Source organism: Apis cerana, linkage group LG6, assembly GCF_029169275.1.
Source record: "Apis cerana isolate GH-2021 linkage group LG6, AcerK_1.0, whole genome shotgun sequence".
NCBI classification, from domain to species: Eukaryota; Metazoa; Arthropoda; class Insecta; order Hymenoptera; family Apidae; genus Apis; species Apis cerana.
The window spans coordinates 15,488,100-15,512,708 of NC_083857.1; the positions used below are offsets into that span (position 1 = coordinate 15,488,100).

Below are 24,609 nucleotides of genomic sequence, written 5' to 3' on the forward strand. Positions count from 1 at the left end.
TGAAAGTACTTAGAGAAAGTTCCTTTTTTATGGATTAAAAAAGTTAGATTTTCTTTATAGATAATTTTGAGAATTTATTTTTAAAATTAGAATTATTTTAGAATTATTTTGAGAATTTATTTTTAAGAAAAAAATTATATTTCAATGATGAAATTTAATTTAGATAATCAATGTTTAATTTTTTTGAAACATCGAAAGATATTATAAAATGAAAAAATTTTCAGAATTACGGAACGAGATGAATGGGAGTACAGCATCGATTCGCAATACGTCGAGAAAACTTGCGTAGCGAGCTTGCGCCTTAGTGATAAATGTAGCGCGAACTTCAATAAACCACGTGGTTCATCGTTTGCGATGCAAATCTACCGTGTGTCTCAAAATAAAATTGGACAAGTATGCAAGTATTTGTATGAAATTTGTTTAATAGCAAAAAAAGTTTATTAAAAAAGAAGAACAATTTTTACGATTTGTAATTTTCTATCCATATTAATTTATAAAATTTATTTATGAAATTTTATTTGTTTTATAATATAAGTTATTCTTAGATAAGAATATTTATTAATATTGTTAATAGTTCATTATTAATGTTAGTTAAATTACCATAATAAGGGAAACCAAGTAGTGTAACTCAAAAATAAATCTGTCATTCTAAAGATTGATTCATAACGAATAATATAGATAAAATATGACATTCAAATTCAATTATAAAATTATAAAAATGAAATTATAAATAAAGCATTCATTAATAAATTAAGCAATTTGCTAAATATTATTTAATTATTTTTTTACCTATGTAAAATATTTGTTACCAAGCAAAAAATTGGAGAGTTATCAATATCTTTATCTTGTAAGAATTCCAGCAATATCTAGTAGCGCTCTCTAGAACGACAGAAACATAGAACATTAAAGCTTGAAGCTTTAAAAACATAAGTGAAGCGGTCGATAAAACAGAGAGATATCAATTTCCTCTCAAGAGTTTGATTCTCAGTTATATCTTATTGACCTATATAAAGAACTTTTTGAAGAAATAATATTTAGGAAAACACAAAGAATAACTTTGGTAAATAAATTACAAATTGCCTCGAAACAAAAGATAAAATATACATTTCGAAAGAAAATAAGGAAAATATAATTTTATAGAAAAATTTAACGAATATAGTAGAGAATATAAATCCATTTTCTACTTTATCTACATCAAAATAATATCGCAGGAATTCTCGATAAATTCGAAAAATTAAAATTCGTAAATTAAAAAAATACTTTTATTAAAATAGAAAATTTGTTAATAATTAATAAAAATTAATTGATAAGTAGTCATTCAATATGAATAATTAAATTAATTGCATCATACTTGTAATTCAAATTCAAGTTTGTTCAATTAGTTAATTCAAATTCCATAATAATGTTTCAATAGTCTGTCGATAATATAATAACGTTTACTTAACTTATTCACTAGCTATTCAAAATCCACTAATTGCACTTACTTTCAAGTATACTCTCACAGTTATTGTCATTAACAAAACATTCCATAATTATTCGTATTATTGGACGATTCGGCCGAAAGACTTGGATATACGTATTTAAATCACAAAATATTAGACGTAAAATATCATCATATAACAATTGAACATTAAAATACTATTTTTCTCATACAACAAATACATGATTTTTTATTTTATTGGAATTTGAAAATTTTTTTAAAAATTCATTCTTTAATTATTTTAACACGATTAAGTTGGGAATGAAATTAAAAATAAATTAAATTTTCTTAATTACTTCTATCTCGACTTTAATAACTGTTATTAGTAATTACGTTATATATGTAACAAAGGATAGGATATTTTTTTTCATCTTTCGTCCGCATCATCTATTCAAGAATGAAGTTAAATTCTCGGTTAATTTTTAAGTAACAATTTAAAATGGAAAAATTGAATTTGTAATAATATAATTACATTTTTATCGTAATTAACTCCGTATTTCGTAAATAAAAACTCCATATTTGAAAATAATATTATTATTAAAAATAATACAATGATTAAAATATTTCACCATTTTTATTTTATTTTTAACTCGTCTCTTGGTATTTACAACTTTATAGAGAGATTTTATATACAACCTCGAGACTAAAAGCAAGTTTTGTTTAATAAGAAGAGAAAAATGAAGGTAAAACTCATTCTCATAGGGAAAATAACCGTGGAAAGGGAAACTTGGCTTAATTTAGATGACAACAGAACTCAAAACGACAATATGCGACCAAGCACAGTATGTAATCATGTAAATTGTTAATTTACACGACCTAGTTCTTTGTAAATTTTCTGTTATTCTCATATCGTGGTATTTTGATGAATAAGAGATACTTCTTTATTATATTAATATTTCAAACTTTGATAAAATTGTATTATTAGATGAAAAAAGTTACTTCAATCGTTGTTCTCTATATTTATTTAAGATTTTTCTACAACATTGACTTATAAAACATATCCTGGCTATATATAAGGATATCTGTAAAAAAAAAAAAATATAGAATTTAATTAAATATTTTATTAAAAAAGAACGTGAGATTTTTTTTGCATTCAACGATTTTGTCAAAGCTGAAACATTAATAAAAATATTCGATATTATTTCACAAATGGATTCATATAGCAAAAATAGCAAAAGATTTATTTAAAAAAAAGAATTAGATCGTAATAATTGATAATATGATTATTCTCTTATTTTTCTCTATTTTTATACTGTTAAGAATACGTTGCATGTTTTCACTTTATCACAAAAAAAAATTATATTTCTGTAAGAAGTAGTCAAGATCGATATATGATGCGACATATCGTCCGACATATTTTACTCATTACTACTTTTCTATTCCTTAATAAATATTTTGTTATTTAAATTTTTTAAAATAAACGTACATATATTATATATATATTTATCATATATTTATAAAAATATCAAATTTTAATTTTCATTATAATTTTCCTTAACAATTTTATTATTCGTTTTAAGTACATATAAAAAATTTATATTACATTTTTATCTAATCTTCTACATATATTCTCTTCATGCTAATTGATAGATTATGGATTTGTATGCAAATACATGTCTCTTATATTATATATATTTTGCATATTTTATATCAACGAACGAAAATTGGAAGTATTCTGAATATCCACATAGGCAGAAGAATATGACATTTTTTTCAAATCAATTTTTTCATTAATTTATCAAAAAATTATGACAAAACTTCTAAATAATATTATTTTTAATATTTAAATATAATTATAATTACATAAAATAAAATTATTAATATTCTGCAAATATTACACTTGACACTTAAATTAAACACATTTTACATATTAATTGAATTTATTCAATAAAAAAAAAAACAAATACTCACATTCATAAAAGAAAAAAAATATTTAAAAAATTATTTTTTAAAGAATATTCACAAATTGTAAAATCCATAAATTCCATTTCTTTTATAGTCAACTATAACCTAACCTATAACCAGATTCTATGAAATGGTAAAAGTACAAACAGATCATCTTTTTCTATCTTATTTGAATGCACTCAGTGGATGGAATGCCTTTTAAAGAGATAACCAAGTTATTCAACAGATGCATTTCTTTCCATCTGTCGTTCAATCTCGTCTAGAGAATTGCAAACAGAACATTCCATGGCAAGGTGGCGATCTAAACTGGCCGATTTTTTGGTTCGTTGCATTCGATTCGACACGTGGCCTCAAGAGGGCGCGTTTTAATTTCCTGCCAGGCGGAGATGCGAAGGCGATTTGCAAAGCGTCGATCGTTTAAGCGGGTTTCCATCGTTTCTAGCCATCTTCTTTAATCACGAGTCTACATTGCACGAACAATAGGGAAATTAAAAAGCATGTTGGTAATAAAGAGCTCGTTTTTTAATAAAACATGTAATTTTAAAAAACATATATTTTCAAGTAAATTGTGTCTTTTTTTTCGTGGAATCACAGAAAATACGAATAATGTTTTATAATGTTTATAATGTTTCTATAATGATCAAAAATTGAAATAGAATAACAGTTTAAGAAATATTAAAACTTTCATTTAAAAATTTTCAATAGAAATTTGAAAGATTTAAAAAAATTAGAATTAAAAATAAATTTAAAATAGAATTTTAAAAATTTTAATAGAAATTGCAATTTTTTTAAATTATTAACACGAACATTTAAGAAAATGTTTTCATTTTATTTTTTATATGTTAAATATAAAATAATTGAAGTATAGATTAAATTATATGAGGAAATTTTGAATTTTTTTTCTTGAATAATTTTGTAAATAATAATAATGTAAAATTTAATTGTTTTCATGTTTATATTTTTTTATATGGTTTCATTGTTCATAAAAAATTTTTTTTAATCTAACGATATGAGGTTATAATAAAAATAGTTTGCTTCTAAAATTGATTTATTGGTTTAGTACATTTTATTTAGAATTTTATATATGAAAAAGATGAAATTTTCCAATTCTTTAAACATCTTGCACAATTATATTTTAATTTCAATTTTTATTAAATTTTATTTTAAACAAAATAGATTATTTATTAATTTGAATAATTTCATCGTTAATTTTAGAAACATTAAAATTTGAAAAATTCTTTTAATTTAAAATTTAAATCTACAAAATTAGAAAATCTAAAAAAACAAAAAAAAAATTAAATTTCAATTCTCAATAAAAACAATCTACTTGATTGTAATTATCTTTAAAATTGAGAACTATTCGCGAAATTTACAGTCCCATAAAATAACATTAATAATTTATCTTGTAATTACCATCGATTTTTTTATTCTATCATAAACATCCTAGAAATACGATCTTATTCCTATGTAAATTTTTGCACTTTCCTTATATTAATAATTGCAAAAACCATTTTGCACTTTCCTTATATTAATAATTGCAACAAGATAATACAAGGTATGGAACAAATATTAAAAAAAAAACTAGGAAATTATGCTTGACATGATTTACAAGCTACGACAAAAAAGTAGAAAACGTGGAAAAGCGTATACATACGGCCATTTTTTATTTCGGTCAAGCAGTCTTAAAGATGATGTAATCGTTTGACCACGAATGATATCTCAAACACGACGTTAAAACAAACATACAATTATTATTTCAATTATTATCAACTCTGTTTTTTATAATTTCATAACTTGAATTTTCTTTATTTTAAATTTATTTTAATTCATTAATTTGTATGAAATATTATTTATAAACATACAAACACGTAACAATAATTTAATATTCTACAAAGAGAAGAAGAAAGAATTTTAATGATTAATACGGTAACAACAAATTTCTTCATAAAGCTAATTACTAATGCTAATTACTATTATTCCACATTAGCTTGATATAATTGTTATTAATAATTTTAACATTTTCATCCATGATATATAATCTTAGATATTTTGCATGCTGTAAAAAATTAAAATTTTATATTATATTTGTAATATTTGTAATATTTTTCACTAAGAAGTACAAGAATGCGTAAGATATTAAAATGTCAAATTGAAACTCATAATTTAAAATATAAAAATCAACAATAACTTTAAATTACTTAAAAATTGTAAGTTTTTAATTGCAATAAATAAATGATACGAAAATTCTAAGAAAATAATTTTAAATAAGTTAGAATAAATTGGTTAATTGTCGCACATGTAATTAAATATTTATCTGCACCATTTACGAATACTTTAGAAGATATTTGTACGCTTTGACTATGCTACATACTTTGAAATACTAATTGCTCAACTATTGCAACATTTTTTTATAGAATTTCTTAAAATAATGGATTCCATATATTCAAAATTTTCAAAATTTAAAATATATATTCTAAAATATTAAGATATTAAAATTTTATCTAATTACAATATTATTTAATTAATATATTTAATTATCACACTTTAAAATAATATCACAAAAATATTCCTATATAAATTTCTAGAGTTGAAATTTTTATTTTTGAGGCATGTACAAAAATTTAAAATGTATATTTTAAAAAAAATTTTGGTAAATTAGTCTTAAAAACTTATCTTTAAAAACTTAAAAAAGACAAATAATTTTTTATATCTCATTCGTAGGAAATGTTTATTTTTCATTTTCCATGAAATAGTGAAGAGAAGAGATCGACAATTTTCAAAATCTAGCTCCATATAATTAGCACGTTCTACTGCAAAAGTGTGCCCACTTAAATGGCAGGTTGAACTTTCCAATTGCTGTTTTAGAAAAATTTGAAAATTAAAATTATCTTTACTTTTTCAATATGAATACAATATTTAGATCTTCATTTTTTCAGACGAGTATAAAATATAGAAAGTGATAAAAGTATGGATTTATTTTTAAATTTCTCTGCTAAAAAATATTAAAGTATTCGTATGTAAATTTACATGAAAATTCAGAAGCTTTGTCAAACTTTTTCAAGAAATTTCACTTTGTGTGATTCTTGGTCTCGTGTTAGGCAAGATTTCCACAGAGGATTCCAAATCATAAAGTTTTGCCCTTTATTGAAAAAAAGGTCCGAGGACTTTCACTTTCGTATTCGTTTCTTTCTATTGATTATCAGTTTGAAATTTAATTTCAATCTTACATCAAATAATTTTAATCTCCAAAGAATTTGTTTCCTCCAAAGGAACTTAAGATGGAAATTAATATTAATATTTTTTTAAGCTCAGAACCGATTTTATGATAATTAGAATTTAATTAATATATTAATACTATCTGTTTATAGTTTTCTTTTCATTTTTGAAAGTATTATATATTTTTTATTTGTTTAATTTATAGTAGTGACATAATTAAAAAGTTATATTTATTATATTTATTAATTATTAATGTAAAAATAATTGTTATTTATTATAAATGTTACAGATAAAAATTTATAAATGTATTTTCAATTTAAAATTTTAACATGATATTTTTATAAAATATCTAAATTTCTATAAATCTTTCATCCTTTAATCTTTATATCAATAATTAAAATTTTCGATATTATTCAATTTCTGATGTTTATTAATATTTTGGAAAGAAAATTTTAAATTTGGAATATAAATCAAAAAAAGTATGTCAACTAACAAAAATACAACAGAATTTGAAAATTTTAAATATTAATATATTAACATTAAACAAATTTAAATTGTTTTCATGCTTTCTAATTTTTAATCAAACAAATGTTAAATAAAATAATTCAATTCAATTTTCTAATCTTGATTTTCTATTTCATTATTATGAAATTATAGCATTTAAAAAAAAGCATAAAAACTGCATAAAAAAAAATTCGAGAATTTGTTAGATCTTGATTTGGTCGAATATGTACCAAATGAGAGACGACACAAAAGGAAACACAACAAAAATAGAAAGGCCGATCGATATTAATTGTGTCGAGTGTGCTTCTTAACCTCACCAGACATTACCTCGAAATAAGACAATGTCTTTCTTTACGTCAATCTTCGAATCCAAAAAGCTTCGATATCTATTAGACGATTAGACATTTAGTTGCATTATTTGTCACGAATCCTATAGGGAGGTGCTAATAACACTTTCACTTTGACATACAATTGCACAGAAACTACTATATTAAAAAGAAAAATTTTACTTATTTATTTGATATTCGATCACGAAAGTTTTATCATATGTAGAATAAGTAATATCCAAATTATTAATAAAAAATGAGAAATAAATGAGAAAAATGTTAAATGAAGAAATGTTACATTTTCACAATCTAACCTAACTCTGGATTAGTTGTAATTAATAATTTTAATATTAAAAAATTAAAATTATCGAGCCAAATTATAATAATAAACAAAATTAAAATTAAATAAATTATTTACGTATGAAAAATTTTTTAAAAATAAAGAAATTATGAGATTTTTCACCGAAGAAAAATTATTTCATTAACAATTATAATTTTTTATGTGCTTAAATTTATTCTTAATGCATTGCATCGATTTTTTATCTAATAAAAAGATGATAATATTCTTTATTATAATTCTTCAATGTTTTCAAATTTAAAATATAAGTAATTTTGTAAATTTTGACTCAACAAAACAATTAAAACTGCCAATTGATTTAAAATAATATCAATATTATTTTAAAAAATAAACCAAATCATTAATTCAAAAAATAGACAAAATGATTATTCGAAAAGGAAAGAATATTTATATTATATTATAATTCGAAATAAGAAAAAAAATTAGGTTAGGTTATCTCCTAATATAATATAATGTGTATGTGAATGGATTCTAAATATTATTTTTTTACTCTACGTTTATTTATATTGATATCTATTAATACATTTTTATATATTTAATATTACATTCGCCATTCTGTCACCTTGTTTTACTATTTGCTTCGAAATCAACTTTGAGGGACGAGGATACTCCTGATCTCGCATATATTTGCATCGATGAATATTTGAAACCGAGTTAACTGCGACTCCATGGTTAACTGAAAAGCACAGAAGCGAAAATGCGGTGTCACGAAACTGTGATGAACCTCCTTTACAAGTTGTCATCTTGGATGTATTGCGGTATATATGAAGCAAAATGCGTCTTTATCTTGAATGGTTCGAGAAAAACTTGAAACTGAAAACTAAACGAAATTGTTAATTTCTTTTAAAAAAAGAAAGTTTAAAATTTTATTTAAATAATGTTTTGTATAGAACTGTGCAATTTTTATAAATTAATAAATAATAAATTCATTATTGAATTTTCTTAAGAGAATTTTTATTTTTATTGATAAAATTTTTGAATATTAAATGATTATGAAATAGATCTAAAAAGATATAATAAATATTTCAGAATTTTTTTAAAATTTTTCTAGAGAATCTAAAAAAATAAAAAAAATATTAATGGAATAGTCATCGAAAATTAAAATTATCAATGGAAGATATGAAAACTATATTCATATATGAAAATTATTAATAAATATACAAAATGTTAATATATTCGTATAACACTAATAAAAACAAATGTAAAAATCGATATGTAAAAATCTTAATTAAAACTCGATAAAGAAATTTTCAACTGAAATTTTTATATACTAACTTTTGCATTTAGAATCAATCTTCCAAAAAAATTCCACAAATATATTAAAACACCTTACGTAAATGACGTAATATATGCATAATAATGTATAGAAAAAAACAAAGAAAATTTTCAAAGAAACGAACAAATTTACAATACGTAATGGAGAAAAATATACAGAAAAATATGGAAATGAATAGAATGAGAAAAAGGGAAGAAATAATTTTATCATTCAACACATGTGCCGTTTCATGTTTAAAGTTATACAGGATAACCTCTTTGTTAAATTCAATTCGGTCATCGTAAAATTCGACCAATATCTCTTCTTTTTTTTTTTTTTTTTTATTTCACACGCGCTTCTGACCGACTTTCTTCTTCAAAAAACGTGAAGTGTATTGGAGCGTGAAAAATTAGGCTCTTCAGTTTAAAAGAGCGATTCAACGGTATTTCAATTGTAAAGTCTCGAGAAAATTTTTTGTATTTTTTAGTTAAGAATAATAAATGTTTGATAAACCTCAGAGATTTATATTTGAATGTAATTTTTTTTTTCTCAAAATTGATTAAAAAGTTAATCTCGGAAAGATTTCGTTTGAATTATATCTTTTAACTTTACACTCTGTCACTTTTAACACAGTTTGCAAGTAAACGCCATTTTTCACTCATCTAGTGACATTAGTGGCGTTAGTGGCGCGTGAATCAACTTAATTTCTTCTTATCGATTTGACACAACTTAATTTTGTAAATAAAAAAAATTATGTAAATTTATTTATTTAGATTTATTTTTTTTTTTAAATAAAAATAAAAAAAGCGTTTCTTTTATTTAAAACTATAAAATATTAAAAAAAATTACTTTCATTGTATCTATCTGATACAATGTTATATTCATTTTGATATTATAATATCTATTGATCAGATGATTAAGAACATGTGGTACATTTCTGACAAATAGACGAGATTGTCGAAATAGTAAAGGATTAAAGACACGTAATCCAGAAGCATGACATATCATAAAGTGTGAAATAATTACTCTTATGAATCGATACTGACACTCCTAGTACTAGTACTATCGATCGCTACTAGTCGATAACAAGTTTTATCGACATAAATTCGAATCGAGATTTTTTTTTCCTCTTCCAAATCTTTCATTTCGGATGTTTTTAAATTTAATCGATTCCAATGAGAATTCGTAAGAACTCGTATAAGTTAATAACAAATAATCGAAATCATAATTTCTTTCATCTTCCTTCTTTTTAACGTACATTTTTCTTTTTATCGTGAAAGAATTTAAAAAATTAACAATAAAATTCTGAATAGATGAGAAATAATGCGTTGCACCAAGATTGAACTTTTTATAACTTTTTCTCTCATCTCTCTTTCAAGAAAAGAAAATAACCGATTACGATGAAGATAACAGGAAAAATGGACGAGAAATAAATTATTTAGAGAAGATCTTGAGAAGATCTCCTATCCACAGAAATAAATCCACGTGTCGATCTCTATTTATTTTCTCATAGTAATCGTATCCATAATAACGTTGAAACGTGTTATGGAAGAATATACAATCGATTATCCGAATTTTTAGTTATCCAATAAAAAATATTGGAAAATGGACGAGAAATAAATTATTCGGAGAAGATTTTAAGAATTTTTTTTTTTATATATAAAAACAAACGTCAATGTCTATACTTTTTTAATTTATAATAATAATTCGATGAAGGAATATATGATAAAACGTCGATTATCCGAATTTTGATTGTCCAAATGGAACAAAATTTTAAGAATATTTTCTATAAAAAATAAATTTGTCGGAAAAAAAATTATCCACACTTTTTTTTATAAAAATAATGACTTAACGAAAGAATATATATTCACATACATATATTTATATATTTGCCTAAAATTTTTCCCCCTTGATGTACAATTTCCTAATTTTTATTACGATTAATTCACGAATTATATTCTGTTAATAATAATTTGCATATTGCCTAAAATTTTTCCCATTCGATGTACAATTTTCATTTACGATTATTATTAATTTACGAATTACATACTGTATATAATAATTTCATGTACAATTATTTAATTTTCATCACGATTAATTCACGATTAATTATATTGGTATTAAAAATTCTGAATACTGACGAATATCCATCTTAAATTCGATACTATAATTTTCCTCCTTCGAACTTCTCTCCGCGAATCGAAATTCCAAATGGCAACAATGGACATTCAATTCGATTCACCACTCCGACATAAGAATCTGAATTATCGAGGAATTCGTTCCGATTCGAAGAAATTGGAATTACATTAAAAAAATATCATACTCCTATTCCCTTCAAAGGGAAATACGATCGATACGAAAGATAACACGTCGCGTGTTGTCTCTAATTGAAGAGAGTTACTTTTTCAACAAAAAAAAAAAATAATAATAATAATAATAAATTTCATACGAAAGCACTCGAAACTCTAATGATTAATTATTAAGAGATTAAAATACTACGTAAATAAGCAACATACAGTATGAAATATTTCAATATTTCAATGTTTTAATATTTTATGTTTCGCCTGGATAAATACAATGGTAAAACAAACGAATTATTCGTTCTTCCCAATATTGGATAAAGGGAATTCAAGACAAAATTCGTTTGGAAGATTTTAATAAAATCACTACGCTTCTCGAGTATCTAAAATTTATAAAAAAACAATTTTTATGGTTGCAATAATTCAAAATTTAATAAAATTTTCACAAGAAAAAAAGAAAATTCTATTACACGGAAAAAAATCCATCGAAAAAAATTCTCCACGAAGATCGATCGAATATAATCGATCTATCTCTTTTAACGATGAAAAAAACACGATGCAAAAATTACAAAAGATTTCACGTAACACGCGCGATTTAATAAACTTACGATTATTAAACGTTTACAGCAAATGTTTTCATCGGTCAGTTTTACACTTTTGATTTGAATCGTTTCTAGGTTATAACACGAATGGATTAACCTCTCTTCGAAGACTGACTGACTGATCGTCGCGTATTAATTTTCGTTCGAATTAAAATCTATCGAGGAACACCTTGCAGAATATTTTTTAATGATAAAAACAAGAAAAAAAAACTCGAAACACGATATTAGCGATATTTTATTTTACTGCTTTGAAAGAATCGCATTGCCTTTGATGTTCCAGAGGAGGGTAATCGTTTTATGGAAGGATCGATCGTATATAAAGAAGAAAAATCTCAAAACTAAAAAACTAGCTAGAACAACACCAGGCTTATCTATGATTTCTAAGTATCTTATAATTCTCATATGTACAATTATATTGATAATTAATTTTGTTAAAAATATTTTTAATAATAATCGTAAAAAAAAGAAGGAGAAAAAATACAAAATTTATTTTAGCTTCCTGTTAAATAAATGATAAAATTTAAATGACGAACTCACCGTTCTCCGTCGTCGTTGAAAGCGTAATCCCCTAGTATGAGATCACGAAGCCTGTATCTAGGTGGTAGAATCAATGGTAGACAAGGATCTGGTTCGTTCATCGTGTAAAACGTATTCTCGAACCGCGACAATTCTTCCAACGTTGCCTTCTTATATCTCTCGAGGATCGCGCAGAGAAGGAGATTGTTGATGGTTGCCACTTTGACCGTTGAAAACTGCCTAATTGCACGATCACCGAATCATTGTCTGCAAAAAAAGATAAATAAAAGGTGAAGTAGAATAAAACATATAGAGATTGATTCATTGAAATTATTTCCTTATATTTTAAGCTTTGGGATGAATTTTTCAAAGATTATTTTGCAGATATTAATATTATAGAACTGTAAGATACGAGATAAAATAAAATGTATATATAGAAAAAAATATTTCGAAATTATTTTTTTACTGTTTTCGTATGTTTTGGACATTGGAATTCATTTAAGAGTTATTCTATTGGATAAAATAAAATATAAAATGTATACAGATGGAAGTTAAAAGTTATTTTCCTATTTTTGTACATTTTTTGGAATTTTGGAATGGATCTTTAAAATATAAAATGTATAGAGGTTTAAAAATTTTTATTTGTTATTTCCAATTATTTTCCTATATAATTGCATTTATTTTGTTCCATGAATATACAGTATTAATAGTTTATATAATAGTTATTACAGATGTTTAAGAAGTGATCAATTCCAAAATAAAGAAACGTGATAAAATTAATTAAATAATTCGTTTCTTATCCATGAAAATAAATCATTTCTGAAAAATTGATGCGATGATCTTGAATAAGAAAGATTGAAGAAAATAAACAAATAATTTTAATAATAATGTATCCAATAAATCTATATTTGACTAATAAAATTTGATATTAACTAAAAATGATAATTATCAATTTTTAAAATGCTCAAACATTTTCAACACAAGAAAAGAAACGAATAAAAATTAAATATTTCTCACTTCCGTGTAAATGTATATGTATATTTCCTTACGAATAAATTACATCGCAAGCAACACGTATCTATTGCATATATATATATACTTGTCATCCATCTTCTTATTTTACATCGATGACCACGAGTAAATAGAAGCCTCTAATTATTTGATTAGATATTGGATGTTGGACACACGATATAATCAAATACGATTCACGTGGGTGGTAATGTTGACGCGTACCAAAACAATGTGCTTCATTTGCACGTAGAAAAAATATTCATTAACAAAAATGATCGATTAACAAGTGTAAATTTGCAAACTCGAAATAAGAATTGTTCTAATCTCTCGTAAATATAATTCGTTGATGAAAATTTGCACTTAACGATTAATCGATTAACCTTTCGAGAATTCACATTGAAATTGTTAAAAATACTCTTTGAAACATTTCCTTCTTAGTATATTATTTTCTTCGTTTTCATTTCTTTTCACTCTATTAGTTGAAAAATGAAAAAGAAAGAGTGGAAATTAAATTTATGTCAATGTTGGCTTGTAAGAATTTATAATGGTGAAATTATGATAATGATATTAAAATAATATATTATATATCGTAAATTTTCAAATATATAATTTCAACAAATGAAAAGTGAATGTCTAAATATATTTCAATTTATTTCATTGCTTTATTTTTATTATTACATATTTTATATGCTTGCATTTTGAATTTTATCCCACACAGTATATTAATTGTTGCAAAATACAAATATAATATAAAATACTCCATTATAAACAAGAAAATAAAATTTTTTGATAAATACATATATATATATATTAAAAATAAATACATTAAATTATTAATATAAATGAATAAATATATTAATATTCTATGTACAAATAATAAATGTAATATGTTATTACATTTGCATGAATGAGTCACAACTCATAAAATATGTAAATGTAATATGTAAAAATATGTAAAAGATATATAAAAATTTGAATTTTTTATTCGTTGACAAAGTAAGGTTAGATTAGATTCAACGTAGATCACACGAAACATGTAAAATTTTTATAAAATGAAAAAAAGTTTTTTGTTTAGCATACGTTGTATTGTCGATATAAATTATTAATATGAATAAATATTTTTGTATCTCATTGCATTTTTCGATATCCAAAAATTTTTTTCAATTTTTAACCAAGTATATTCAAAATATGATGTATATTATATATTTTCATTCAAATTAAAATTGTTTAAGTTTTTAATTCAACAAAATTCACTGAAAAATAAATAGAAATAAATTAAAAGTGCGATAATTTATTTATATTAATTCGATTAAACGAAAATTCGATTGAATCGCTTAACAATTGAAATTATCGGAATACTATCACAATATATATATCAAGAAAGTTAATTTAAGGGACTGGAAACCTGCGAGTGATAGAATTTTTAATATTAGTGTTGATAGACGTGAAGATGGCTTTTAACGTCAGTTATATTGAAGGACTGCCAACAAGACGAATATATCAACGATAATTGACCTCAAATTAACGAATAGTGTAACACTTCGAATAATATTAAAATTGAAGTGACATACGAAAAACATGCCATCGAACGAATATATAACGTTAAAAATATGGGTGTGTGTGCATATGTGTTTATAGATCTTTAGTTATTTTTCTACTCTTATCGGATAAATGTCGATTTCATGTCCCAATGCCACGTGTCCACTTCAATGTAACAGTAACTATACTTCAATGTAACAGTAAGTATAGCGCACAGTGCTGAGAATAAATAAGAAACGAAATGGGAAATGTATGATCGAAAATTGTTACTTAGATTAGTAGTTTTCGAGATAAAATGTGAATAATTCACATATTGTATTTTAATTGAGCGTTAGTTGAATACCAGATTTCTACATATATATATATTTGAATGCAATAATACAAGTATTATGTATAAGTAGATGTAACGATATAGATTAATATAATGTAATAAAATGTTAGATACATTTATTTCTTTTTCAAAAATTAGATGTTGTTATTATTAAATTGTATTATTTTATTTTTTAATAAAATTGAAAATTTTTTATGTTAAATGTCTGAAGAAAAATAGAATTGAACTTAATGTGTAATAATGGAATTTCTAAGCCAAATTTTTTTTTTAAAAATTTGAGTAAACGCAAAAATAAAAATAATTGAATTGTAGTAATGATGGAATTTTTTAAAAAATTTAAAGTTAAATATAAAAATAAAAATAATTAAATTACAAATAATATAATATAAAATCTTTTATGCAATTTTTTATCTATATATATTCAGTTTTCTTCTTTCCAGTAAATTTTTTAAATTTTTTAAAATTATAAAAGCAAGAACAACTGAAATCTAAATCTAAATCCGATTAAAAATTTTCTCTGCAACTTTTATATTAGAAACTATTTTTTTTCCGAGTATTTCAAAATATTCAACTTTTTTCAAAATCAAAAAATTCTTCAAAAGAAAAATTTGAAAAAAAAAGAAATTATCCACTTAAATAACTGAATCCAAAAAAATTATACACTTACACGATCCAAATTCTTCAACAGATATCCCATTGTTTTAAATCGAATCGAAATCACAAATTCATGTGATATCATTCTTCCGATTTCACGATTTTTCTTCACTGATCGTTAAAATCAACATTGTTTGTATCGGTTACCATGCCATAATGTTAAACAATTCAAGAAAATCCTATCACTCAATATCGATCGGTTACGAGAAATGCTTTTAATGAGGACCATTGCTTGGACGAATATCAATACTTTTATATGAATGTCTTTGATATTAATCAAATTCGAAAATTTTTCATGATTTGCAAATTCAATTCAATTCCATTCGTTTATTTTGAAAAGTAAGGAAAGATATTTGCTAAGGTCATTACTTCAAATTGTAAATTCAAATTTGTCACTGTTAACAAGCATTCATATATTTTGATATTAGCACAATAATTTTGTACTCGACTATCAGCTGATACGATGCAGCAGAAATATGCTTAGCTTCGAGAAACTTTCAATTGTTCTTCTATTAAAGAGTTATAAATAGCTAATAGGTAAGTTGAGATATCAAGTTTCGATTAATTATTAAAGTGAATTGTTGAAAATCGAAAAAAAATGAAATTGTTAAAAATTTACATCAACATTACTGAAAGATGAAAATTTACATTCTCACTTGAAAAGCATTTGCAATATACAATAATGTATTTTAAAAATTTAATAATCCTATTTCGTTTCATCGTCAAATATAGTAGAAACTAACTTAATTTTTAATTCTGTTCTATTGAAACTATTATATGACTTAATATATAATTCAAAAAATTCACGTTTAAATTATTTGTTGAAATGAAACAATAAAAATTAAATCAGATTTTAAATATTAGTAATGCTGTAGCAAAAAATCTCAATTTTAAATTATCATCACGTTGAAACATTTTCCTAAATAGAATGAATTATAATAAAAATTAAATCAAAAACGAAGATTTTTTTTTCATTAAAATATTATATACAAATATTATTGATTTTTTTAAAAAATATCAATTTTAAATAATAATCACAAATATTATTTACTAAGAGAGAACGAAAAATAAAACTTCGTATACAATTCGCACAGCGGGACGTCAATTTGATGAACGAATTCGAATCACGCGAGTGACAACCGTCACATCGAACATGGCGGACGGCGCGAGACACGTGTTTGCGATCACGCTTCGATTCGAGGGTGAAACGGCAGACGAATTATTCGAAACGCGCGCGACACTTACTCGACCACGTCTCACGCTTCAATGGTGACGCATTCTCGCGACCACGACGTCGACGCTTCTGACGACGCCCACCGACCGCCTAACCGACCTTCCTACACCTGCTCGGATAAAAAGGGGGACGAAAATCCCAGGATTCGATCCTGTGTCCGAAAAAAAAAGAACAAGACTTTGATGTATGGAGTTGTATGGACTTTGATATATTTTTTTTCTTGGAAACTTTTGAAACAACCGAAAATATATTACGGTTTATAGTGTTATGGATTAGCGTTTATAATTTTAGTATTATTTTGTTATTTTACTATTTTTTTATATTATGGAAATTATATGTATACCGTATTTGAATATTATGTAAAAATCATACGTACTGCAAAGTGTATATAGATATTTGGATATATAAAAATGTATACATATATTGTATAATGCATATATCTATTTGAATACTGAATATATTGTATATATTGAAAATTATGTATATATTGTATAGTATGAAGGATTTATAGAATTTTAATAAATAAAATTAATATTTTCTTGAAAGTTATTTACTAATGAATTTGTTAATAATACTCATTTTCGACATAAATATAAAAAAAATATGAATGATGTAACATTACTGAAGATATGTCGATTGTGATGTCATTTCAGACAGAAACAAATACGTTCTTAGTAACAATGACCCAGTTTACAGGAAGGAATTACATAATCGAGTTTCAATCATGTAAAATTATCTTTGATTAGAGATCTTAGCAGAAATATCTAAACAATAATTCTGCATGTATTGATTATAAAGTATATTTTCAATTTTTTTATAAAAGATGAATAAATAATTGAATAAATAAATAATTATGATGTTAAATTCTGATAAATCCTGCAAATTGTTAAGATTTATATTTCACCACAATTGACTGCTGATAATATATAATATTTGAGAAATAATCTTAGTATTAAATATGTAACTATCAAATATTTTTTCCTTTTCATATGATTTATATTTTTCCAGATTTTTAACTATTAACTTTCTATTTTTGCTTAATACAAGAATATTTACATATTTACATATTTATACATGTTTATCTAAACTTTTAAATCATCATCTATGATATATATTAAAAGTATTAAATTTATGAATAATTTCACTAATTATATTAATTTAAGCAACAAGAATTTCTAATGTTTAGAAATTTCAGCGAATATATTTACCATGAAAATTTCTCTAGATGATAATAATGAAAAACGAGAATTCTCAGAATCGCCTCGAGTAGTGAATATAAATAAAAATTCTCGTGAATCGCAATATATTAAAGAATTAAAATTAAATAAGATTAAATTTGAAACAATAACAAAAATCAAATAATTAACTCCGAAAAATTTTAAAACATTAAAGAAAAATTATAAAATAATAAATCTAAATTATGGAATAAAAAAAATAAGTACTAACATTTACTGCTCATTATATATGGTAAAAACCATAATAATTCATGAATACGAAAAAAACATAAGACTTACCATTCATAGATAACACCAAAGCATTTAGTAATCCAATAGTTTCAGCCATCTTGATAACAAAATACCGGCATTTACGAATAAAACGCGCGAAATTATCACACTCGCAAATAAAATATGAAAAATCACAAATAAAACAGTAAAAATGAAAAATTATTACACTTGTGAATAAATAAATGAATAAATATATACTTTAAACATATGTGAATAAACGTATTTTAAAGTTATACAAATAAAACATAAATTCTATAAACATTCGCGAATAAATACATATTAAAAAATCGGAAATAATATGTCAAACATTTGCAAATAAAATATACGTAATTCAAATTCGCAAATAAATATACAAATTAAAAACACTCGCGAGTAAAACAGAAGTATTTAAAATATTTATGATTAAAAAATAAATATTTTAAAGTTGAAATTGGTGCACAATTTGAAATTATATACGAAATAAAACGCGAATAGCTCCAATGCGTCTAAACGGTATGGCAGTCGAAGCGTAACTGCCTTTCCCCACCCAGCGATCGTAACTCTGCGGGCAAAGTCGTGCGTATTGATGTCGATAATAGCAGAAATATTATAAATTTCGAACGAATATTTTAATATGAAATATTTAAATTTTATAATTTTTATTTTATTAATAATTTATTGATATAATATAATGATATATAATATTATAATTCTCAATGTTACCGATTTTTATTAAGAATAAGATTAAAACGTTAATAATGATTGAAATTTAAGTAAATTTTAATATAAAATTATATTATAAATAAAAAATAGAATAAATATTCTAATACAAAATATCTTATAAATAGATATAAAATATTGTAATATTTCTATCAAGTATCAATATATTTATATTGCATATTAAAATATACTATATTTAACACAAGTTATTATCCTGGATACACATACATTCCGATTAAGAATATAATATTTATATTTTTGTATATTTTTGTATATTAAAAATTAAATTTTCAAAAAAAAATATTGAAAATATATTCAATTGATATTTTGTATTTCCTCTACAATTATATGTCGCAAATGAAACTCATAAAGAAAGATTAACAAATATTGGAAGGATATCGATAAGAGAGATAAATGTAAAAATTAAATATCTAAAGAAAAATAATTCGTGACAATTATAAGACTATCTTTAGCACTTAAAAGATGGCGTCTATAGCGAATTTTATCCTATTTGTTTTTTTTTCTTACAAATTATTTCTTTTTCTATTTTTATGAATTTTATTTGCGACACTCTAGAGATGGCGCTGATTTCAATATTTGGACCTCATCTCTATCCTTTTTACTACTTCCTTTTGTCCATCTTTTGCGAAATATATGCGCTGAAAACAAACTCTGATATCCAATTGACTTTCAAGATATCTTTTAAACAAAATTTATATTTTTTAAAAAATAAAAAAATGACTTCTCCGTGAATTTTTTTATTTTATTATATAAAAAAACTTACACAAATTACTTCGCTCAGTTTCTTAATCTGTGTTTTCTTTGTATAATACATTATCAATATTATTAAATATGTTAGACATGTTACAAAAATATTTCTCCGACATATACAATGATCATATTAATATTTAAATTAATATCAAAAATATACGCGATTATTATAATTTAAAAAATATACTCGAGAACGGTTTTACTCATTCATAAATATTTATATACGTTGTTCATTGTCATGCTTTTTTTTGCGTCGTACCGATTTATTTCATTCATTGCATTAGAATTGAAATTTTTGCTATGAAAATTTTTCGTTCCCAGTGAACGTAAAATGTTTATCTTGTCCATTTCTTTTCGAGGAGTAAACTTCTTCTGTTCCATATCATCCTGTATACTCGGTGTCGAATATTTGTTATAAGTATATTTTTCGAATTGATCCAATACTTTCTCATCTAACGACATAATACCCCTACTTTTACTCAACTCTAGCGATTTTTTCAAATCTGCACTTAACCCTTTTAAATATCTCGGTGTGGCAATTGCACGCGCCCGTTCAATTTTATTAACAGAATCGACCGATTTCGCAGTAAGAGGTTCAGATTTTTCCGATAATCGATCGAGAGCAGCTTTTGCGTGACCGCTCTTCGGCGCCCTCGGATGATCCGACATCTTTCGACTGATCTCTTGCGCGAGAGTATCGCCGCCACAAGATTTCGGCTTATCGATGCAACTGAAGTTGTAATCGAATATACTTCTAGGGCTACGAATACTTTTCAAGCTTGCCTCGATCAAATCAGCCAGATCAAAGCTATCGTCCTTTACGGCAGAATTATCGATTAACAGATCCGAGGTTGTGCTCAAAATCGTGGATTTGCTTTGTCCGACTTTTTTCGTTTTACCTTTCGCTTTGAGTTTAGGTGTCACTGATTTCTCATTAGTTTTGACCTTCGGTGTAGGTGTACTTTTTGGCTTCGTATTATTAATCTTATCATCCATCATTTTGATACTCACGTTGCTAGTCTTCGTGTCGATTTTCTTTACTTTATTCTGAAATTTATTCATTTTTATCTCGCTAGTTTTATTACTAATCAGATCTTTGTTGTCTGTTTCACGTTTAGACTCGAGTTTATTAATTATCGATTGATCTCTTAGAATTTTTATATTCTTCTGGCCGATAGTCTGTAAAGACTTAAGGATAGGCGTTTTCTTTTCTGAAGTTACTTTTTCTTTTTCGATCGTAGGTTCATTGAGATAATTATCGGACAATTTTCTCGAAAGAGTATTGATATTCTTTTTACGATTAGTATCCTTTTTCGTAATCTGATTTTCCAAAGGAGCAAACTTTGACGTTATTTTCGTATTCGAAGTGGAAACTTTTACGGAGTTTTCTATTTTTGTGTTTGCCTTCGCCAAATTTTCTATTTTTGGATTTCCTTTCATAGTAGTTTCGATTTTTGAATTAACCAACTTCTGTCTCGCTGTTGTACGAGGTCGATTCATCTGAAAGGGCCGATGCTTGTGTCAATATGCGATAAATAAATAAAATTATTTTTATTATCATAATGAAATTACTTTTTGCTCGAAAATTTCTACTTGCTCTAATTGAAATAGTTGTTTCCAATTGCACGGAATATATAAGTTTTCGTATTTGTATTTTTTTAATGGATTGTATTTCTTGTACAATGCTTCCCACACGAAATTATCATCAAAGATCTAAGTATTAAAAAAAGAAGTAAAAAAGTGGACAAAATAAATTTAGATATTAAATTAATGTTTTACCTCTTTAGAGATGTGCGAAAGAGACGTTAATTTGATGATATCTTTTACAGTGAGATATTTAATTAATTTATTGATCAGACACTTTGGCAAGGTGAGTAACGTATTCCTTCCAGAAGCGATATTTCTCACGTGTTTTAAAAAATATTCACCTATGAGAATTATGTAATGATTTATTAAATTTAAAAAATATGATTTATAAAATTGGATAAAAATTTGCAAAAATATTTTATGCTAAAATTAATTTAATAATTTTTAATTTAATAATATTTCACAATTCGATGTAAGTATTCGACAAGCATTAAAAATATCATATCAAAATGTGATAAAGAAACAATCAAAATAATTCCTGTACTAAAAAAAAAAAAAATAAAAGACGATTGACGAAAACGTTATTAAATATCAATGGAAAAAACGTATGAAATAGCAAATAATTAAAAAAACATCGAATAAACGTTATCGTAGGTTTTATAATATCGAAAGTATCGCGAGAGAGGTTATTGAAAATCGATTTTCTACCGAAGATACGTTGTATTTCGTCCTGAAGCTGATGATCTTGCTTGAAATCTGCGAAACAGGAGGTTTGTACAATCGGTGTTTTATGGGGACCGTGCGAGATTCGCCAGAGATAGAGTATCACCTGTAAAAGTAACGAAGTTACGAGGCAGAATCGCGAGGGCGCGATCTATTCGTCAGCACCTGATTGTCGAACACTTTCAAACCGTAATAATCTCTGCTGGGAGAAGGTGCTACCGAATACTTTTCCAGGTATTCGAGCTTACCGCTCATACTCGATGTATGATCCAAATCCGTGAAACCTCCGCATTCCACCTGAACTTGCACCATAATCGATGTACGGTGCAACTTCGCGATTACCAATCACGATAAAATCGAAATCTAACGAATCTAGTTTTTTTTTTTTTTTAATTTGTATAAATGTACGTTTACATTTGCAGTGTGACGGAATATATAAAAAATATAGAAAATAAATAGTTATTTTTATTTATATATACATATAAATAATGAAAAATGGTGCGATCGAAATGATGACCATTCACATTGATGCAGTAATTTTTTCGGGAATATATATATTTATGTATATATATATATATATATGTATATAAACAATGTATCAAAATAACATATACGAAGAATTAAGAAAGTAAATTTTTTATTCACATGAGTCATAATAAAAGATTGCGATCGGAATGATGACCATTCACACTGATGCATAATTAAATTTCTTCGGAAATATACGAGAGTATGTATAAAAATTGAAGAATATACGAAGAATACAAAAAATAAATAGACATTACTTACAAACACCAAAATGAAATGTTAATAATATGCGATATAATAACCATTTGCATTAACGCAATATTTAATAGCTTTCTTCAGGAATTATGTATTTCTATTTTTTATTTCCGGCTGAATTATCGGTACATGTGCTGCAATCATTACGTCATATTCTCTCGTGTTGTCAAGATGAACAATATCTTTAAATTTTTTCCACAGATAAAAATCCAATTGATTGAAATTTAAAGACCGTTGACAAACTTTTTCGTATTTTTCAAAGAAAATATAAAAAAGAAATCTGAACGATTAAATCTATAATGAAACGGAGTCAGGCCAAGATAAAACGAAGTGCAAAATGTTGTTTGGTTTCATTGATATTTTTATTACAATAATTCCATATGAAGAGATGAAGATAAATATAGAAATGTCGAAGTAAAAATGGAAAGTTGCGTGACATTACATACTATTTTGTAATATTATGTAATAACAATATACAATAGGTAGGCTATACGGTAATATCACAATGCATGATTCACAACTTCGTAAAAGTCTAGAGAAGAGAATATAAATTTTAAAGATACCAGGGACACGTATCATCTATGCCCCTATTTATTTCTCTTGAAGACAAAACGTTATTATTATTATTATTATTATTATTATATCAATTAGAAAACGTACGATGAAAAAAGTGTATTCTTTTCCTCGTATTCTTCTTCCTTATTATACTACACACACTTTTGAGAGAATTGGATATACGTGTTTATACGTACGACAAGTGTATGCTTGCGTTTGAATAAATTCCAATTCGTAATCAATTGTCGTTTATCGCCTTCAATATAATTATAATAGAATATCGACGATGCTAAAAGCTAATAGTGGTGTACTCACTTTATAGTAATAGTATTCTTCTTAATTTTTAATAATAATTAGAATAATCATAATAGTAATAATAGTGATTCACGATAACAATAATAATGATCAATTATATCATGGACAACAGACGCGTATGGTTCTTTTCTTTCCTTTTTTTTCGTTTCTTTTATTTTCATCTATCTTTCTCTAATTTTTCATTCTGTATAACGTTTGATTGCATGATTGATATGACGTTCCCTAGCTCTTCTGACATGATCGTTATGTATCTTTCGAATGATCGTTTAAAAAATCGCATGAAAATAAATTACTATACGCTACCGTAGTCGAGAAGTCTTATGAGCGACGGAATAAACTTAAAGGCTCGTATTCATAACACTGTATTATCACTAAACGATACACCTTTTGTTTCACGAGCGTTTGAAAACGACGTTTTCTTTCTTTTTTTTTTTTTTTTTTCA

The 24,609-nt window shown here is 24.7% G+C and overlaps 2 protein-coding genes and 1 long non-coding RNA gene across 5 annotated transcripts in view; 1 reads left to right on the top strand and 2 right to left on the bottom strand.

Moving 5' to 3' along the window:
- The window catches only part of LOC107999647 (potassium channel subfamily T member 2), a 190,869-nt gene extending 171,619 nt beyond the window's left edge, over positions 1-19,250 (bottom strand). The window contains exons 1-2 of one of the 2 annotated variants that reach the window (XM_017059614.3): positions 18,746-19,250; positions 12,484-12,729 (exon numbers count right to left, since the gene is read on the bottom strand). In XM_017059614.3, coding sequence (XP_016915103.1) covers positions 12,484-12,584 — 101 coding nt within the window. In that variant the 5' untranslated portion in view covers positions 12,585-12,729; positions 18,746-19,250. Of the gene's footprint in view, positions 1-12,483; positions 12,730-16,010; positions 16,569-18,745 lie in introns of those variants that run through there. The other variant, XM_017059615.3, reaches the window with a different exon arrangement.
- A 927-nt stretch (positions 19,251-20,177) lies between these two features.
- LOC107999645 (putative leucine-rich repeat-containing protein DDB_G0290503) lies at positions 20,178-23,196 on the bottom strand. 2 transcript variants are annotated; one of them, XM_017059604.3, is made up of 5 exons: positions 22,682-23,196; positions 22,502-22,622; positions 21,986-22,134; positions 21,779-21,919; positions 20,178-21,706 (listed from the first exon to the last, which is right to left on the bottom strand). In XM_017059604.3, the coding sequence occupies exons 1-5, from the start codon at positions 22,826-22,828 to the stop codon at positions 20,414-20,416; spliced, it is 1,851 nt and encodes a 616-aa protein (XP_016915093.1). In that variant the 5' UTR covers positions 22,829-23,196; the 3' UTR covers positions 20,178-20,413. The 2 variants fall into 2 exon arrangements, with proteins under 2 accessions (XP_016915093.1, XP_061932697.1); XM_062076713.1 differs by lacking the exon at positions 21,779-21,919.
- On the top strand, positions 23,147-24,605 carry LOC133666324 (uncharacterized). The gene is made up of 2 exons (XR_009830353.1): positions 23,147-23,421; positions 23,498-24,605. It is a non-coding gene; the product is annotated as an uncharacterized LOC133666324 (long non-coding RNA).
- Positions 24,606-24,609: the final 4 nt, after the last annotated feature.

What these genes read in the sequence shown, in the direction of transcription:
- LOC107999645 (XM_017059604.3), bottom strand. Translation starts at nt 22,828, where the DNA reads ATGGTGCAAGTTCAGGTGGAATGCGGAGGTTTCACGGATTTGGATCAT. An exon ending in TTTCGCACATCTCTAAAGAG is followed by an intron (nt 21,920 to 21,985) that starts GTAAAACATTAA and finishes TTTAATACTTAG; the next exon opens with ATCTTTGATGATAATTTCGT. An exon ending in TAGAAATTTTCGAGCAAAAA is followed by an intron (nt 21,707 to 21,778) that starts GTAATTTCATTA and finishes CGGCCCTTTCAG; the next exon opens with ATGAATCGACCTCGTACAAC.